Below are 18653 nucleotides of genomic sequence, written 5' to 3'. Positions count from 1 at the left end.
ATAACAACTGGGAAGAATGACTTCATAAGTTCGTCATGTGCGATAGCTGGCATTGCGCACGCAAATTTTAAGGGCGGGGGAGGAGAATTAGGTCACCTGGACATCCCCCCTTTATCCGCGCATGAAACAAAACACTTTGGGCGTACGTTAAAGAACACCAGGGCCTCAAAATAAATCTGGAACTCTTCATTCTGGCGTCTTTCATCGGCTCATTGTTGGCTTAGGACGTTAAAATCCATCACTCACTCACTCACTCACTCACTCACTCACTCACTCACTCACTCACTCACTCACTCACTCACTCACTCACTCACTCACTCACTCACTCACTCACTCACTCACTCACTCACTCACTCAATCAATCAATCAATCAATCAATCAATCAATCAATCAATCAATCAATCAATCAATCAATCAATCAATCAATCAAAACGTGTGGATCGCTGTTGAGCGTAATTCGCAGTTATTCCCATTGATACATTAGTGTCGCGCGAACTTCACATTAGTGAAGCCCTGCCACACACAGTCTGTCACATTGTCACACTGTCTCAAACATTGTGTTGCAGTGTCGCACACAGACAAATATTGTCACAAAACGTTTTTTCGCTGTATTTTTTTCTACTCCTTTAACCATTTCGCAGTAGAGTACAGTACAGGATCGCCAAACGGAGATATTGTCTGGTAAATGTTCCTGTCTTTCTTTTTCTCACCTCTAGCCTTCTCTCGTTCTGTGTTGCGCCACTCATTGAAAAACGACTTCCCATCATTCTACTTCAATGGATTCTGTGGTTTTCCATGTCATATGACGAGCTAAAAGCACCGAAAATTCGGCGAGGTTGCGCCTCTTCATTTTTGGCGATGAAAGGCGAAATAAAACAAGAAAGAAAGCAATGTTTGTAAAGGTATGTATGTATAATTATTTTTAATTATGGAAACACAAATATGCATCCCACATAGACAGAAAGAAAAGCGGGCTAACAATCGTTTCCTAACATAGCACCTACCTTATTGAAATGGAGAGAAAGCATAAAAAGTAGGAAGAACAAAGAAGAAAAAAAAAAGGAAAAAGGAAGGCACATCACCATACGTTATGTCACACGCAGAGCCACAACACTACAAACGGGAATCGAGTCTCGTGGTTGACGAGAGTGCGTCTGGAAGCGACACGCAATAACCACGCGGTTCACGAACTTATATTTTCATGGAACTACACCGCAGCCACAGTACGTTGTGTATACGTTGTGTTAAGCATACGTGTATGTGCTTGAACAGACGTGCATTTGACGCTGTATACATGGCTGCGTTGTTTCATGCACTTAAATAAATAAAAAAAAAGCCCTTGCGGCTCAGTCACCTGCGTGCCTGTTCTAGAAATCTAATGGCATCAACACGTTGTGCATTTATTTTCCTTCATCAGCGGCTAAAGTAACGTTGTCCATCGAGACTTTGACATGTGTGCACGATAAACTGCAAAACACAACACACCGTTAAACTACTGTCGTAGTCAAATATATTTCAGCCATCATTCACAGAAGTTTGCGAACGAATTCAGACTGAATTTAGAGCCTGAACCCTTGAGAGAACAAGCGTTATTTGTAATTTTCCTATTTTCTGTTTTACAGTAATGTCATTTTCCGTAATTTCTTTCCTCCTCCTGCTGTGAGAGGTCCGTCTACCGTGTTTTAGTGTGGGAACTCTTTCTGCGTGTTATATACTGTATATATGAACCCACCGGTGTACAGGTACCGAAAGTGAATAAATCCTAAGTAAAGTGAGGAACTGCGATAGTTGGCGCTCATTCGTGTTGATTCATTGATTGCGCTTTCTCGTCCTATTTGATGTGTCCATTTTTGTTACTTGCCAGTGACTAATTTCACTCAGCGCAGTTCAAAATGATGAAATATTCAACTTCAACTTCAACTTCAGCAGTAATCTTTGACAAACTGCTGCCAAGTGAACATTAAAAAAGTGGCTTATAACAAAAATAGATTTTTTCAATTGCCTCAGTAAAACAACTGCTCCCGTCTATGCTACAGTGATTGTAAAAATCATGCTTCCTTTCATCATTTTCTTTCGTGACAATTTACGCTAACAAATTTTTTATCTCGCCTTTTTAAGATTTTACCTTACCTGCTGTCATACTTCCTACATATAAAAACTGTATTAAATTCAGCTTATTTTTGCAGCTGATTGTCATTATTGGCGTTCGTACGGCGTTATGTTTTTTTCCCTCACACCCTAACCTCAGTGCCCCATATTTCTTGCATCTGACTCACCTAAACAAAACGCAAAACAGCTCGCCTGGTCAAGCCGACCTAGCTTTGACTACTATGTTTATTTTTTTTAGTTCTAGAATTTTTGTTTCCTGCTTCTGCCTGCCTCTTGCCTTCGTACAGAATCTGTTATCGGTCGCTCTACCAATGAAGCAGCTGAGTTGCATTACCTTCGCGATTTCACGATCCAGAAATCCGATGACAATCTCCCTACCTTGAAACTGTCGCAGAAATAACAGACGGCAACGCTACTATTTTCTGATCTAACTTCAGATTTAGCTTGATAGCAAGGTAATTTAATGTAAATCTGATTCGAGAGAGAGAGAGAGAAAGAGAGAGAGAGAAATATTGCTGGAAACTGAACATCTGATGGAAACTGAAGATCTGAATTTATACCAAACGCGAAATCATTAGAAAAACTTAGACACTTACGCAGAAGACTAACGCGAATACGCAATGGTAAAAAAATAAGCACGTAAGAACACAATGTTTCGTCCACTGGAACCTTCCAGTGTTGTTTGGTGGCCATGTGAAACATTAAAAAAATACAAGCCTGTAAAACAATTAGCGGTATTGTTTGTTGTCCGCCAGCTTTACCGTTATGTTCTGCTGTCGGCAGGCCTGCAGCTCTTGAGCTCTACCTTTCTGACCAAAGGTATTCACAACTGCACCGCATCTTCAGTACCCGCTATCAGGTATGAAACAACATTCCGAAATTCGTTACTTTGACATCGCCCAGAAAGTACCGCCAACTTGACAGCGGAACTAACTTTGTTTTTGCTCGCCTTCATGCGCACTGTTCTCATCAGGCCACCCTGATTGATTGGTTGTACAACTCCAATGCCACGGAACAAATTCATAAACTCCGGGAAACACACATTTGTGTTGGCCGATACTTTTTCTTCCTTTATTTCATTTCTTCTGCTCGCAATCAAAGTATTCTGATCAATGCTGCGTCTTCAAAGCGGCTTATTTGTCGTACCTTTCAAATAACTTTTTGTAAGACCACTACTTATCATAATAGGAAAGATAAACTTAGCAACGAAAGAGAAATACATAAGAACAGAAGTGTAAATGCATGAATTGATCTTGTCGGAGTGCCTAGCCAATTGTCTCAGTTATGGTCCTGGCCTATAGCAGGCCAGGACCATAACTGAGACTTGCTCATTCCTCTTTTGCAGGATGTTCCTGTGGCAGGCACTCGGGCGCTGCAGTCTGATATTTCGCATAGAGCCTGGATATGAGATTAATTAGCCTTTGTCTTACGAATAATCTATGCACACCACTGGTTCGGATAGGGGCAGTTCTGTAGGAAGATAACAGCGGCGTTAAATGTGGAATGTCGGGCGGGGCAGCGGAGGCAAATACCTCCTTGCCGCGAAGCGCCTGGCCTACAGCCGCTGTGGCGGGAAATAAAAAATAAAAAACGTGAAGGTATAAGCGAAGCTGATTGTCCACGCAAGCGAACAGCCGAGCGCTTCTAGAAAGGCTGTTCGCTTTATTAGAGGAACGATGCGCGCGAAGAAATATAGTTGTTGCTGAGATGCCATATAGCTAGCGCTTGTTTTACTATTTATTTTAGTAGAGAACAGAGTCATTAATCGGTTCATCTTTAGCGGAGGACCGGAGACTGCAGTCGCCGGAGTGGGAAAAGATAATGGCGGCTCATCACGACATCTAAATTTCTAGACTTAATGTTACGAAGGCATGCCTACAATGAAGCGAAAATTCTACTTTCTCATTTGCGCCAATTCACTGTTTTCACAACCTCCGCAATAGCGCTGAAATCTAGTAAAATTTGACGGAATATTTATTTTTACCGTTGCAAATTTCATATCTAGTAATCGTAAGTTTGTGAGAACAAAACTGACACTGAAGCATTTTTTTTTAATCTGATATATTTACTGTTGGCCTTTCGCACCGTCATTGCGCGAGAGCATTCGCCCTTTGCTTGGCGCTTTTGTAAATTCGGTGAAAGTCCGACCGCTAGACATCGACTATTAACCACTGATCGACTACTACCAGCCAATCACGAAGATGGGCAAAAGGGTCAAAGAAAGCTATTTGCTTTAAAATTTCTGTGCAAGCACCCGCCCCTCCTCTTACCTCACCTTATCTCTCGAGCTCTTCCGACACCCACGTCAGCAAATGTTGTATACGTACTGCCTAAACCAGGCTACGCCAAGCTAAACTGCTTAGGGCTTTACGGTTGGGTGTGCGCCGAGCTGGTCAGATACGTCGGGTTTACATTGGACGGCGTTACTGGGGCTCTTAGATAAATTCTGCGGCGCTGTCGCCGAGGTGTCACAGCTAGAAGCCCTCAGCAAGAATGATCAGGTGCTGTATTTGGCAAAGTTTCGTTCCTTCGGAGTCTAGTCATTTCTCATAATCCTCACCGCCCAGTGGTATGTGCCGGTAATATCGAGGGCACGGGAAACCAATAACAAGAGTGATTTCATCACTCGTAGTGCATTAACTTCATTGCAAAAGTGAAATGGAGCAGCATAAAGCCCATTTATCCAGATGCTCTACCTAATACGCCAGTTAAATTTTAGGGCAAAAACAATGTAAGATAAAACGAACCGTAACAAAACTTCCCGAAATGTTCCGATTCAGTCAGGATACGTTCCGCTTTCGTGGCAGTTGTGTCGGTGTACCGATAGCGACGCGTCGCATGCTTTGGACTTCTCTGCAGCGCGAGCTTGGAATGCAGCTCAAAGTCGGCATCTTCGAGATAAGCCTGCGGCTGTATAGTTCTGAAACGCAGGCAGCAGTGCTGCCAACTATGGCGAGATTTCCTTAGATGTAGAGATTTTAAACATTGTTTAGGGAAACAGGGAAACTTGTCCAGGTCTAGGAAAACTTTTAGCTAGGGCACCGAAACAATGAAACTGTCGACACAACTGCCTCTTTTGATTTCATTCACCCAAATTTACCGTCGGATTAAATGCGAAGTACGACTTTCAATCATACTGCAGCGCATTGAACGCATCTCGACAAGTAAACGACATGGTGTCGAATCGACGTGCCCTGGGCTCTTCACCGAAGTACTACTGCCGTGATCTTGCCGTGCACAGCTCTAGTTGGGCTGTCGATGTCTGCGCACTCTGGATTATATATTTATCTGTAACCGGTGAAACGATCGTATGCTGCAGCACGGAACTAAGCCGCGCGGGCGAATCTGGGCGTTGGGTGACACACATGTATACCTAGCGCCAAGCGCCGCAATACGGTCGTGGCGCTAAGCAGCCGAATACGCTTGCGTGTAAAAAAAATTACCGGGAACCGCCACAGGCGAAGCAACCTTGGGCAGAGTCCCAGTGGTCATGCGTTTGGGCGAGTTTTGCTTTGGGTGAAAGTTAAAACTTGGCCGCGTATCTGCGCGCTTCTCTGTAAATGATGTGTAAGCGCGCAAATGTGGTCGTGCTATGTCAGCACAGGGCAAGCGCAATGAAAAATATTCACATCTTTTACATTGGCGTCGTGAAGAGGCACACTGTTTTGGCACTGTCACATTTTTATAAGGGAGGTGCGGCGCCCAACTTACTCACAATTCTAATAAAGTTACGTGTAATGTTGGTACTTTGCTCTATGTGAAAAACGAATTTGGACAACATCAAAACAAAGCGTAAGAATGCTGATACTTTCTGCATATATGACTTAAGAAGGAGACTGTGTTTTTAGCAGAACTCTTGCAGCAACGTCACTGAAGTTTGAACTTCATTATTTTAGTATTTTCAATCAGCCTTAGAAAGAAGTTTTAACTATTAAATTTGTAGTCTATTTTTATGGTACAAAAAAAAGTTTATCTGTTTGGAAATCCTATTGACAAACTAATCAACAACCGGTTACTGTGTGAAATAGACGCGCAACAACCACGAAGGGAGACGAGAATGCCCTTTTCTTTCTCGCCTTCATTCCATGGTTCTTGCGCATCTATTTTGCGCCAGTTACCGTGCACCAACTAGCCCAGGATCAAGTTTTACTGATTAACCACATTTTGCACAAATTTTGGGATATATAGAGAATTTTCAAAATCCAAGTTAGGGTAAAACTGGCTTTGGAGGTTGGCAGCACTGGCAGGCAGTGACGTTGAATACTATTAATTTCAAAGAGAAAATGTGCTGTTACTGCTGCCTGAAACACGGCTGGATAACGGTAGCCACAAAATTTGACAGCGAAGCAATTCATGCTGTTATTCAGCCATGGTTAACAGCCATTCAGCTGTCGTGCGAATAGGATAGAATGCAGAGCGAAAGCGCAGTGTTCTTACACAAAATCAAAAATAAGTATGAATCTATAGTGCGCGCAAATAGGAAAATAAATAACCCTCATCACGTTCTCTGACACTGGAACACTACCATAACAGAAGTGTACTGTAGAAGCTTTATGTTCGGCTATACACGCAGCATGACTAAGCTCTGAAAATGAGCTGTAGGATAAACTTACTCTACCGTCACATCTGTGTCTGACTCCACCTTCAATCCTATCCTACCTACCGTGCCCCTGCCCCTCTTTTCACCGACTCTTTTCTTCCTACCTCACATTACTGGCTTTTTTCTATAAGAGATTCTGGTCATTTCACTGTAATCAGAAATGTCCCTTTTATTATCCACGCACAGGAATCAGTGAAGCGGTTCAGTTCTTGCGGTTTCCAAGATTTTGATCAAAGCTTAGTTATACTGCGTGGCAGTTCTCATTAAAAAAAGTAAAATAAAATACGTTAAAACGTTCGGCGTATCCGTATAAGAGCCGCAGCGCAAATTTTCGAAGGTGTGGCTTTCTTTCTCTTTTGTTGGTCGCAAAGCCAAACACAAGTCCCACACCGTGACGCGAAAGCAGCAGTAACGTTCTCGTAGCCGGCAATTGTAAGAGTTCCTGATTGAGAATGTTTGTGTCAGAAGTTCTGAACTATCAGGACATTCTAAAAGTATGTATTACTGAAAAAAAAGGTGCAATGCAACAGTGACTTTATGTAACTGGTGAACAAGGCTGAACAACTGCGCGACACTCAATACAATCTTCTTTACGCCATACGCTACAATTATTGAAGCGTGGCATATTAGAGGTCATGGATCCGTGTCGATTCCCGACGCGAAATAGACTTGCATGGTGGGAATGCGTGGAGATGAACGTTTATCAACTCGCCAAACTTTCCTGTCATCTTAATCTTACAGCTCGACACCCTCCTATTATAACTCGTGTCTTCGTTTTCAGATAAGAGCGATGGTGGTGCCTACTTCTATTCAATAAAAGCTATTCACCACTGCCATCGCCCACGTCGAGAGGTTGCTCCCTTGTGCAACTTGAATACGGCACCGAAAAGTTGTTTCCGCTCGCGTTCGCCAGCAGGCGCTCGCGGGTTATTCGGTCTCCATCCTATAACGAAGGGACTCTTAGCCATTGCAAGGTCTCCGGATGTTTGAACGTAACTCTGTTCCCGCTTCCCTGTTTGCCTTCTCCTTCCACCCCCATCGCCATCCATCGTCGCTCCTGCCAGTGCCTTTCCCAATGAGCGCTGAAACCGAAATCGTGCTCGATCATGGTGGCTGTGTAACTGGGCACTGGTTCTATAGAACGAGGAGCCGTCTCGTCGAACGAACAAGCCGTCTAGTTGACCATGGGTTCATAGAACGAAGAGCGATCGATTTGAACAAGCCGTCTCGTTGACTATTATTTGCCGAGCCCCTAATAGCCGCAGGCGCGTTGATTGCAATCGATGATCGGTCACCGCATCGTGGTTTCGGGCTCGGATTTCAGAGCTATGGGAGTGCGGTCTGGAGTTATTGGTGTCGCGGAAGTAATAGAGAGAGATTGAATAAGACAGATGGTGGGCCTCTCAGTATAGAAACAACAGGAAGAAAACGGCGCCAAACAAATAGCGAACTCAGGACTAACACAATATTGTACGTTTCGAGGCATTAAAGTTTAAATGTTTCAATCTATGCAAAAGGACCCATACAACTAGGTAAGAGAAAACCGAACATTTTGCGCAGTGCATGCGGCGCTCATTATTCATGGCGTGAAGCACTGACATTAAAAACAAACAAAAACAAACAAACAAAAAAATCCTTCTTCAGACGCATTGCACGGGTTGAGATTGCGCAATAAGCTTTCTCGCTTTTCCCCGCGCAAGGCACCTGTTTCTGACATAGGAAAATGGAAAGCCTGAAACAGACTCGTGCACTATTTTCGCAAAGTTTGGATCACGGTTCAGTTGCGAAATTGATAAAAGCACGCGCCTGCATGGTCGCTGCATTAGAAACATTCACATATCGATGGACACATACGGTTGCGTGGTTACTGCCGTGGTTCGACGTTAAAGGATTGACCGACCCGTTCGATGCTGACGCACTTTCCTGATTGAGTCGCACTGAGTCGTGTGCTGTCTGGTCGACCTTTGTTTAATGTTTTGCGTTTCTGTCGTCGCAAACGCTGATGGAACTCAGCTGTCGTTGCACATGAAAAGAAAATTGATGAGAAAAAAGATGCCTTAGCCGCAGATTTCGCAGTCGTCCCTGTAGGGCTCCCGTTTCGGCGTTAATATCTTGGTCTGAGAATTTTCAATGTGTGTCCTCGATAACGTGATACAACTTCAGTTTAGAAAGTGCATTTTCTGAAGCTGAATCCATCTTCATGCAGCCTTAGTTCGAAGTAGATTAAATGACCAGATAACGATGACGGGTTCCACTTAGACGACCTTGTGAACGTAATGTTAGTGCAACTTTTACTTCGTTTGTTTTGCCTGTAGCAATGATCTTCAAGCAGCCCGTCACATACAAGTCGAAGCGTTCAATGCCAAGGACCTCGCTTTCAGCTCGCAGCCGTTGACACAGCTCTAGCAGAGGAAAACCACGACTGTTCTTTGAGGATAGCAATACTTCGCAAATAATTGCACACTACTTTAGAGTGGAAACGAGTGAAAAATAGAACGTAATTGATTTCAGTGGCACCATGAAGTTACATTCTTGTCTTTCTGATCACGAGCCCACAGCCAATCATCTATCTTCAGCTTGTTTTCCTGCCCTCACTTCTCGCGGGACGAACACCTCCTTTTTGCCTCCGAAAGCTTTGAGCTCTTCGCTTGTTAAAACGCACGTCGCACGCACTACTAGCTAAGTCGTCTTTCCAGAAATCATGTTGTACAGAATGACACTCTAACATTCGTATCGAAATTCAAACACTCGTTTCCTCTGCCTTGAATGATACAGATGTTATTGGTAACCTCGAAGGGTTCACAAACATGTACTTTTTCATCGTTTATTTCTTTCTTTTAGAAGTAGAAACATAGGAAGGTTGATTACGTTAGAGCCCACTATCTGAACATCTCAAGTTCGTTACTCTGGCAACAATAAAAAAAAAGAATATCAGTAAGAAAATACCCTCAAGAGGCTCTATAACTCAAAAATATTTCAATCTGTTTTTATTCTAATCTAATTACGTCAAGTTTACGTAACCGCCGACGCAAGTATCGGGCGGCAAACCGCAGAGTTGTTGGAACAGCCCAATCAAACGCTCTTCTCGTGTACAGGAGGTCAGATTTCAGGAGGTGTACAGGAGGTTAGAAAGGGAATAGCAATGCCTAAATTGAAAGGTTAATCTTATACAATTGACTGACAAGAAACGAGGAGCACGCAGAAGTGGAGAGGATTTCGGGGATGCCGCGCTAGCGCAGTGAAAGATAACCAGATGAGGAGGTGGGTGCCGGCGTCTGCGATTGGCCCGCTTCCCCTTATTTAGCTTGCGGTGGCTTCTCGAAAATCGCGGCGGCGTGCAACGAAAGGACAAACATATGCCTAACACGGATCATCAGTGAAGAGTTGGCAGAGTGACGTCACGTCGAAAGGGTAACGACAACGTTTCATTGCCCCGCAAATCTTTTTATTATACGCAAATAAATTCATTCTCTCCGGCAACTCCGAGTAGCCAGTGCCAGAGTAATCGGCGGGCAGCGATCTTCTATTTCTTTCGGAATGGGGCAGCCTTTGGCCATTCTGCAGAAAAATAATTCTCAGTTTCGTGTGGCACATCATTGCATCTTTAATGCGTATACACGCTACTTGGACGTGGGGAATTTACGAGGTTTTGTGACGTCGCGTGACATACAGGTGAAGTGAGTGCACCCCGAAAACTCTTGACCAATCGCGTAGGGCTAATGGCAAAAAAGGCGTAGAATCGGAAATAATAATTTTTCTTTTCGTCGGTCTAATCATGCATAATCAGTGTGCACACGTCATAGCAAATGGGGAGTTCTCGCGGTTTTCATCACGGCGTTGCGTGACAGACAGGCGAAGTCGGGATGGCCCGAAAACGCATTGACGAATCGTGGAGGGCTGATTCTAGAATTGGAATAGAAAGATTTGGAATAGCTTTACGTAATAGCGCCCAAGCACTATACATGCCCGAACACATCACAAACACACAAAGAATGCCTCTACAGGTACCAGCACCAAAAGCGAAATCCATCACCAATACGATGGTTACCATAATAAGGCATGGAGGAGTCCGCACAAATCCATTCATGTATACGCATATAAGAACAAGACAGACGCGACATCACCCGTTGAGAAAGAAGTTCAATGTAGAGAAAATAAAAATACGTATTTCACTTAAGGCAGTCCATAAGATTAGCATCCACTAAAATATTACGACACTGAACGCCTCCCAGGGCATGACCACGGTCAAAGAACTTTGCTCCCTGTGAAAGGACGTCTGTGAAAAGTGATAAAAGTGTCGCGCAGACGAAGATGTTGTCGGTCAAATCGAGGACATTCTATGATAATATGGTCCACTGAAGCATTGAAATTCTCACAGAAACTGCACAAGAAGGGAGGAGTGTAGGCTGAGTCTAAGCGTAGAAGATGGAGGAGCGTGTCGAATGCGCGGTCAATCTATTGGTTCGACGAAAACCGCAGGAATCGGGTTAACTTTGCATAGGAGTGAATACTATGCCTGTTCGTCGAATTATCTGTCGTTGCATAGTTTGTACCGTAGGATGCGAAGAACATACTTGGCATCTGATACAGAAGATGTCGCGGCTGTAAGGGCATTTAATGCCTGTGATACAGTAGCTAATGCGTCAGCCTACTCATTTTCTACGCTTCCAGGGTGGCTCGGTAGCCACTGAAAACAGGCCTCATGACCAGCAATAGAAGCGATGGTCAAGGTTGTCACAATTGCATAGATCGTGGAGTCATCTACGTGAAAACAAAGTTCCCCTATCACCTTCTAGGGCTCCTTCAGAGTAGGAATATATCATCCAGTGTTGACTGTGGTCAGTCCCGGCAATAAATTTTGCGGCTTGTAATATTCCAAAGAGCTCTGCTGTCGTAGACGACGTCTCGTGGGGTAGACGGTAACTGCTGTCTGCTTGATACGCAGGAATACGTAGAGCCACTCTCGAGCTGTCATTTGATGTAAACCCGTCCGTGAATACGAATGTGTAACCCTCCTAAAACCAGTGCATTTACTGAAGCCTAAGAAGCTTTGCTTCTAGGCAGTGCATTAATATTTCTCGATTCCCTTGATGAGCTGCCAAGGACGATGACTAATAGTTGGACGCAGAAAGTAATGTTGCAGTTGCATTACATCTTCATCAGGTCATAAAGTGTCAGGAATTCGTCCACTTCTTTGAAGAAGTTTGTCCATAAGTGGGCGAGCATCATGCCTTCTAGAAAATCGAATGAAGTGTCAGAATAGTTCTTGAATGTGGATAATTTTGAAGGGTGATCCTTTTGCTTCTGTGATCTCAAGGTTACTGATGCTTGTACGCGGTCATCATCATAATCATCATCATCATCATCCTGGCTACGCCCACTGCAGGGCAAAGGCCTCTCCCGTACTTCTCCAAATACCCCAGTCATGAGCTAATTGGGGCCATGTTATCCCTGCAAACTTCTTAATCTCATCCGCTCACCAAACTTTCTGCCGCCCCCTGCTATATTTCCCTTCTCTTGGAATCCAGTCCATAACCCTTAATGACCATCAGTTATCTTCCCTCCTCATTACATATCCTGCCCATGCCCATTTCTTTTTCTTGATTTCAACTAAGATGTCATTAACTCGCGTTTGTTCCTTCAGCCAATCTGCTCTTTTCTTATCCCTTAACCTTACACCCAACATTCCTCTTTCCATAGCTCGTTGCGTCGTCCTCAATTTAAGTAAAACCTTTTTCGTAAGCCTCCAGGTTTCTGCCCCGTACGTGAGTACTGGTAAGACACAGCTGTTGTACAATTTTCTCTTCAGGGATAATGGCAACCTAATAACAGACGATAAAATGGTTTAAATATGGCTTTTCCACGTAAGATCACTGCAGAATAACCGGAGCCCTAGGCACTTAAAGCTGGAGGCAAGCTCAACGTTCGTGTCGTTCAATACGTATAAGTTTGAAGTCAAGTAGTTCGATTAGTAATAGACATAAATTTAGGCTTTGAGGGATTTAGTGACATTGACGAAGTATCGCAGCCAGAACTTACAGGGTTTAGGCCAGTTTGAAGAGCCTCTTGATCAATTTCAGAAGAAATTTTAGGGTAAATTGCGCAGTCATTTGCGAAAAGTCTGCTTCTGGCTGAAACGCTGTCTGGTAAATCGTTAATAAAACAAGAAAGAGTAACAGCCTAGGCATGCTGCCTTACGGTACACCTGACGTCACCTGGCGACATGAAGAGTCAAAATTGCTTACTGATGGAAACTGCATCCTGCAAGATAAGAAGTCTTTAATCCATGCGAGAACTAGAGGATGAATGTTATACTTTGCTAGCTTTGTTAGAAGACGGTGGTGCGAAACACGGTCCGAATGTCTTCTGTACTCGCGGACAAGTTTCTGTGAATGAAGGGAAAGCTATGGGCGCGTGGCTGCTGCATATGTGTTACGGCGCCAAGTAGTCCGCCAGCCTTTGACAGTGCTTTTGGTTGCCCGGGACAGACACTGAACCGACGCAGCTTCACGTGCGACTGTTTCGCGTTTGCCCAGACGCGGAAGGGAAAAGCCGCAAAATAAGTAAACTTTTACATTCAGTGGTGTGTTTTATCTTATTTAACTGTTGCTAACAAGGTGTTTATGTTGTCTCTTCCCCACCTTAAACTAACGTCGATGAAAACACGAGACTCCTTTCAGAAGCGCTCTCACTTGTGCGCATTTGTCTCCGTAGCTTTCCCTTCAATGCCACAGAAAGTTGTCCGCGAGTATAGTAATCAAGGAATATTGAGTTCATCTGTGTACCAGCATCTACGGATGACTGCAGGTCACGAAAAAGCCAGCTAACTGCGTGTCGCGCGAATATCGCTTGCGGAATCCACGCTGACACTTGAATGAATGAATAAAGCCTTTATTTTAAGGAAGGGGACGGCTCTAGGCCGCTGATGGGGATTAGGAGGGAAGGGAATGTGGGTACCCAGACTGTTGGCTGAAGCACTACTTCATCTCAGTGTGGGATCTTCCGCTTTAAGCAGGCTCAGGTGCATGTTTAGTTCCGCCGCTCTCACGTGGGCTGATCGACCCCTTCTACACTACTCGAAACAGGCCACTTTGTCTGCCATATGTCGCAATGGCTTTCTGTGTTTCAGGGTTAGTTTGTATTGCAATTCCCAATGTTCTAATGTCTCCGTGTAGTAGATGCTGAATGTTGGATCTCCCTTGTGAAAAAGCTGCACAGCTCCAAATGAGGTGTTGCAAGTCTGCTCTGCATGACTCCTGGCAATGTGTACATCGGGTGTAAGTCTTCGCAATCGTAGCTTGTCTGGGTTGGTGCCATTTCTCAAGTATGTGTGGTGTGTACGCAGCGTTTGCCATAACCTTATTCAAGAAAACCTCTTCCGTGCGGGTAAGCCCGCCCTTGTCGTCAAACACATGTACTGGTGTAGCTTCTAATAATCTCCGTTGACTGTCTGCTTTTATTTTAGTACGAATGTAATGCATCAGTGCTCTGCTAGGAGAGCCTGCCGCCAATATGTTTAGGTATGGGTTTTGGTCCGCGGGGTTTGGCGAGGAAATGGAGTGTGGGGAGCTGTACGTGTAATCAAGCCCACCCGCTTGCGCGGCAGCAGCGTGAGCGGCTGCGTTTCCCCCATCCGTGCCGGTGTGCCCCGGTGTCCATAGGATTTCAACATTTGTCCCATTGTCCTGTATTCTCTTTAGCTTTTTTCTGGTGTCGTTGGCCACCGCATCATCTGTCGTAGGCCCCGTTAATTCGGCCACTGCTTCGTACGAATCAGTAAGGATCCGATAATTATTCCACACACTCTGCTCTACAATGTCTCCCATGTCAATGGGAATGGTGTTGACCGCTCCCCATATAGCTAAGAGCTCAGCGTGCAAGGTTGCACCCCCAGGAAGCTGACATGTGTGATAGCCATTGTGCTGGGGTGCAGATGTGCTAACCCAGGCCATGCTTGCTATGTCGTTTGTGATTGCAGCGTCCGTGTAGATGTCAGTGGTGTGCTGCAGCGTGCTTAATCCCAATCTCTTTTCAAATATTTTTCTAGCTTCCGCGTTTCGTCTGGCGATAGGGCGTTGTTGCCTCCGTACGCCCAGTGGTGCTTCCCATGGTGGCGTTATGGTCGCTTCCGCGGGCTCTGGCTTCGCATGGACTTGTTTATCCCATGCCAAGATCTGTTTTCCTTGGGTCGTGTTTTCCAACCGGGATCGCATTCGAATTCGTGCTTCACTGATTATGTCCCGTATGGGTGGAATCGCGACGAGCTTGAGCAGATCCTCGTTCCTCGTGTGCTTTGGTAGCCCAGTGATCGTGCGGAGGGTGGCCCTGTGTAACTTTTCGATGTCGCCGAGGTCTCGTTCAGAGAATTCGTACAAGGGTGCCCCGTAAAGAATCCTTCCAACCGCGACCGCTTTTGCAAGCGTTTGGCACGCTTTCTGACGCGCTCCGCCATACTTGCTCGATATTCGTCTAACCCTGTGCAACAGCGGTCTCCATTTTTGCTTTAGTGTGCGAATCCATAGCTGGGGGCTGTTGCAGCTAGCAATCTGTGCTCCAAGAATCCTAATTTGTCCATTGGCCGACGTAATATCGCTTTGGCCGATGTGTAAAGTGATCTGCTTGTTTACATTGGTTGCTTTCTTTCCGTCTACGCTGATCAATTCTGTCTTCTCTGGCGAGAGTTGCAGTCCGAGGTTATCTAAAGTGTTGCTAAGGCTCAGGATCGCTGCTTGCAGCTCAGTTTGCATGCTCTGTATGTCGGAATAATCCGCCGCTTCCATCCATATTGTTATATCGTCGGCGTAAAAAGTAAAACGGGCTGAAGTGTCTCGCTCAAGACTTTCTGCCACACGTGTCATGGCCAGATTGAATAGCATAGGTCCGAGGATGGAGCCCTGGGGCACTCCCCTATCCAAGTAATAGGTCTTCGGACTCCATCCCGGTGCCTTGCCATGGAGCTGAATTGATCTGCTTTGGAGAAAGCTACACTTAAAAATTAAGTTGTGCTCTTCCACATATTTGATAACCTGTGAATGTGTGACGTGTTTCAATAACTTGCAGATTGTATTTGTTAAGGATATATGGGTCTGTAGTTCAGTAGTGAAGAACGCTCGCCGGACTTGAAGGCTGGAATGACCTTGGTAATTCAACAATCACTAGCAATGCTTGAGTTAGACAATGACTGTAAAAATATTGCGGAGAGTATACGCGATAGTCCTTCAGCTGCGCTTTTAAGAATGTTGTGATTTAATCCATTGTGTTCACACGTAGACGATAATTTTAGTCGGCTCGTCAAAGAAAAAATACCTACTTCATCAAGTACTATTTCAGACATGCCTACATCAGAAAGTGCGTCTAATGTAGGACACGTAGTGATGTCTTCATGACCAAACACTGAGGAAAACGTTTCATTTAAAAGCTGCGCACATATAAAGTACGGAAATATTCACCACCTGAATCTGCGAGCATAACATCAGGATAGGAAGCTGGATTTATTATGCACCAGAACCTGTAGGGATTAGTGATAGGCATCGATGCCGAGTCATGATGAAAGAAATGCTGACGTGTTGTTTTGGGTAGTTATTGGTACTGAGCATCACATTTTTCGTACCGTTCCCATGATACAGACTTCCTGTCTTTGTCCGTGTTTTCACAGAGACGCTTCTTTTTGTTATTGAGATGTTTGAGTTTATTATTAAACCTAGGTGTGATGTTGTTGCTGCATTTTATAGTGTTAACTGGTATATACCTCTCAATTAGTCTACAAAACGCATCCCTGAAAAATACCTAGTTTTCTTCAACTGTTCGTGTTACGTGGTCCTCTCCTCTACGTGGTCCTGATTATGCAAGTATCGGAAAGGACACTTGCATATACACCTTTTCTGTAGCATTGTATGCGCTTGGCCGTAACTTTCTTTTCATTTCGCGTTTGCGTCAGTTGACCAGTGATGATGGTATGATCGGACAAGCCATCAATGCGAACAGGAGGCGGGGTCATTAGTCAGAATGAGGTCAAGGATATTGGGTGACGTGGATGAAGAGCTCGTGGGGTTTGTAATGAGTTGTGTTAATGAAAAGTCCAGACATGCATGAAGGAACGCACGTGATTCAGTTTGTGAAACTGGAACAGACCGAGTGTTCCAATACTACAAGGAAAATTGAAATCACCAAAAATAATTTGCACTGAATTCGGAAACAATGCCAAGACTTCTTTATCACGCGAGTAAATTCGGTTGAGAAATAAGTGCTATTTGGCGGGTGATAAAAAGTTCCAGCGATTACATTTCTATTTTTCTTCGTTTCACACTGAGTACAGATGATGACGCACTCAAGAAATCTGGTGATATTGACAGACGACACAACGTAATCATTTTTTTTCACCGCGATGAGCACGCCACCATCTCTTCTTTGCTTACGATCACAACGAAAGAATTTGAATTCTGATGAAGTGACAAGTATACTGCTGTCAGGATACGTGTCATCCAACCAAGTTTCGGTGAGAGCTACCAGGAATGCTGAGCTTGACTTTAGTCAGTGTTCCAGATGTACGTGTCATTGTCTAGCACTAGCCTGTTAAGCAAAAGTCTCATGCGGTCTCAAACTTTTCCGGTTGTTTTACTGAATTTCCACAATTTGCGACGTTTATCTCGCACATCTTGTGAGAAGTCGTGGCCAATGCTGAAAGCTGTGTTCTTCAGTTTGTAGCCACGGCTTAGTACACTTTCAGTTTTTTATCATTGAAAAACTTGACAATGATTGGTCGCATTTTTTCTGCAGAAAAACGAGTTAGTCAATGTGCTCTGGCAACTGAAGTGGCTTTGATTTCTAACTGGTTTTCGCAGAATTCTACAACAAGGCGCTCTGAAGATTCCTAGGTTTCATTTTGTTGCGGATGAGTTTTGCCTTAAAAAAAAATATTTGATCTTTAAGATCTATTTTCCAAATCGTCAACCTTGAACCTTCTCCTGTATTTTTGAAATGAATTCTTCGCTAGAGGCTGGCGATGGAGCATTTGTCAGTTGAACTTTAGATTGCAGGTCATCAATCGCGTGTTGTACTTGCGAAAGGTTTGCATCAAAATTGTTGGCAAGCTTAAGCAAAAGCATTGGCTGAACCTTTGACTCGAGCTCGACAACTCGATTAATTAGAGACTCTAGGTCACATTCTACCAAAACATGAAGCTGTAATACCTTATTGATATTGCGTTATTACTTTCAAGGCGCTGAACTGTTGAAAATACAGAATTAGGCTTTTCTTCCCGGGCTTTCGTCATAGGTCCACGATTAGACACAATATCCTCGCAACATAACGAAGGGCGCCAAAGATACACAGCACAATCACGAGCACGGTTCAGAAAATTGGGTGGCCACGACACCGCAGATAAGCATACATCGTTATCGCGGTAACGCTTGTTCTCCTAGTTACTTACTTGAAACAACATTCCGCTTGAGCATTGCGTCGTAAATGCGGCGTCGTGGGCCATCGCGCCAATGAAGAATCCGTCCTTTCTTACCGGCCGTCGCCTGGCCGGGTGCCATGTTGCCGGCCGAAACTCCGGTTATCATTCAGCAGTGGCGGTGACAGACAGAAACTGTTCAAAGGCGGTTCACAGCGCAGCGCAGGTTCGTTGACGATACGATGATGCAGCCAAGTGGTAACGTTGGTCTCGACCAGTCCCACCGAGCCGGCAGGCGATGGTCGACGCAGGAATACCGCAAGGAGCACCTGAAACAACATTTCAGTTGAGCGCTACGTCGTAAATGAAGATGGCGGTTGTGCTTCACACGTCCACGGCGTACGAGCAATGAAGTGTGGCAATAAGAACTGCCGACAAACTCCGGTCATTTCACTGGGAGAGTCTGGACCACCAACCATACAGTCCGGACCTCACCCTCAACGATTTCCACGTTTTTGGTCTGCTGAAGAAGTTCCTGGCAGGAGAGCG

At 44.6% G+C, this 18653-nt stretch overlaps 1 protein-coding gene across 1 annotated transcript in view; it reads right to left on the bottom strand.

Moving 5' to 3' along the window:
• Positions 1–18433, bottom strand: part of LOC139057276 (ganglioside GM2 activator-like) — an 85694-nt gene extending 67261 nt beyond the window's left edge. The window contains exon 1 of the mRNA XM_070535192.1: positions 18138–18433. Coding sequence (XP_070391293.1) covers positions 18138–18191 — 54 coding nt within the window. The 5' untranslated portion in view covers positions 18192–18433. The remainder of the gene's footprint in view (positions 1–18137) is intronic.
• Between the last annotated feature and the right edge of the window lie 220 nt (positions 18434–18653).

This window comes from Dermacentor albipictus, chromosome 3, assembly GCF_038994185.2.
Source record: "Dermacentor albipictus isolate Rhodes 1998 colony chromosome 3, USDA_Dalb.pri_finalv2, whole genome shotgun sequence".
NCBI lineage: Eukaryota > Metazoa > Arthropoda > Arachnida > Ixodida > Ixodidae > Dermacentor > Dermacentor albipictus.
Note: the sequence above shows the minus strand (reverse complement) of the source record. Positions and strands in the feature narration are given on the sequence as shown.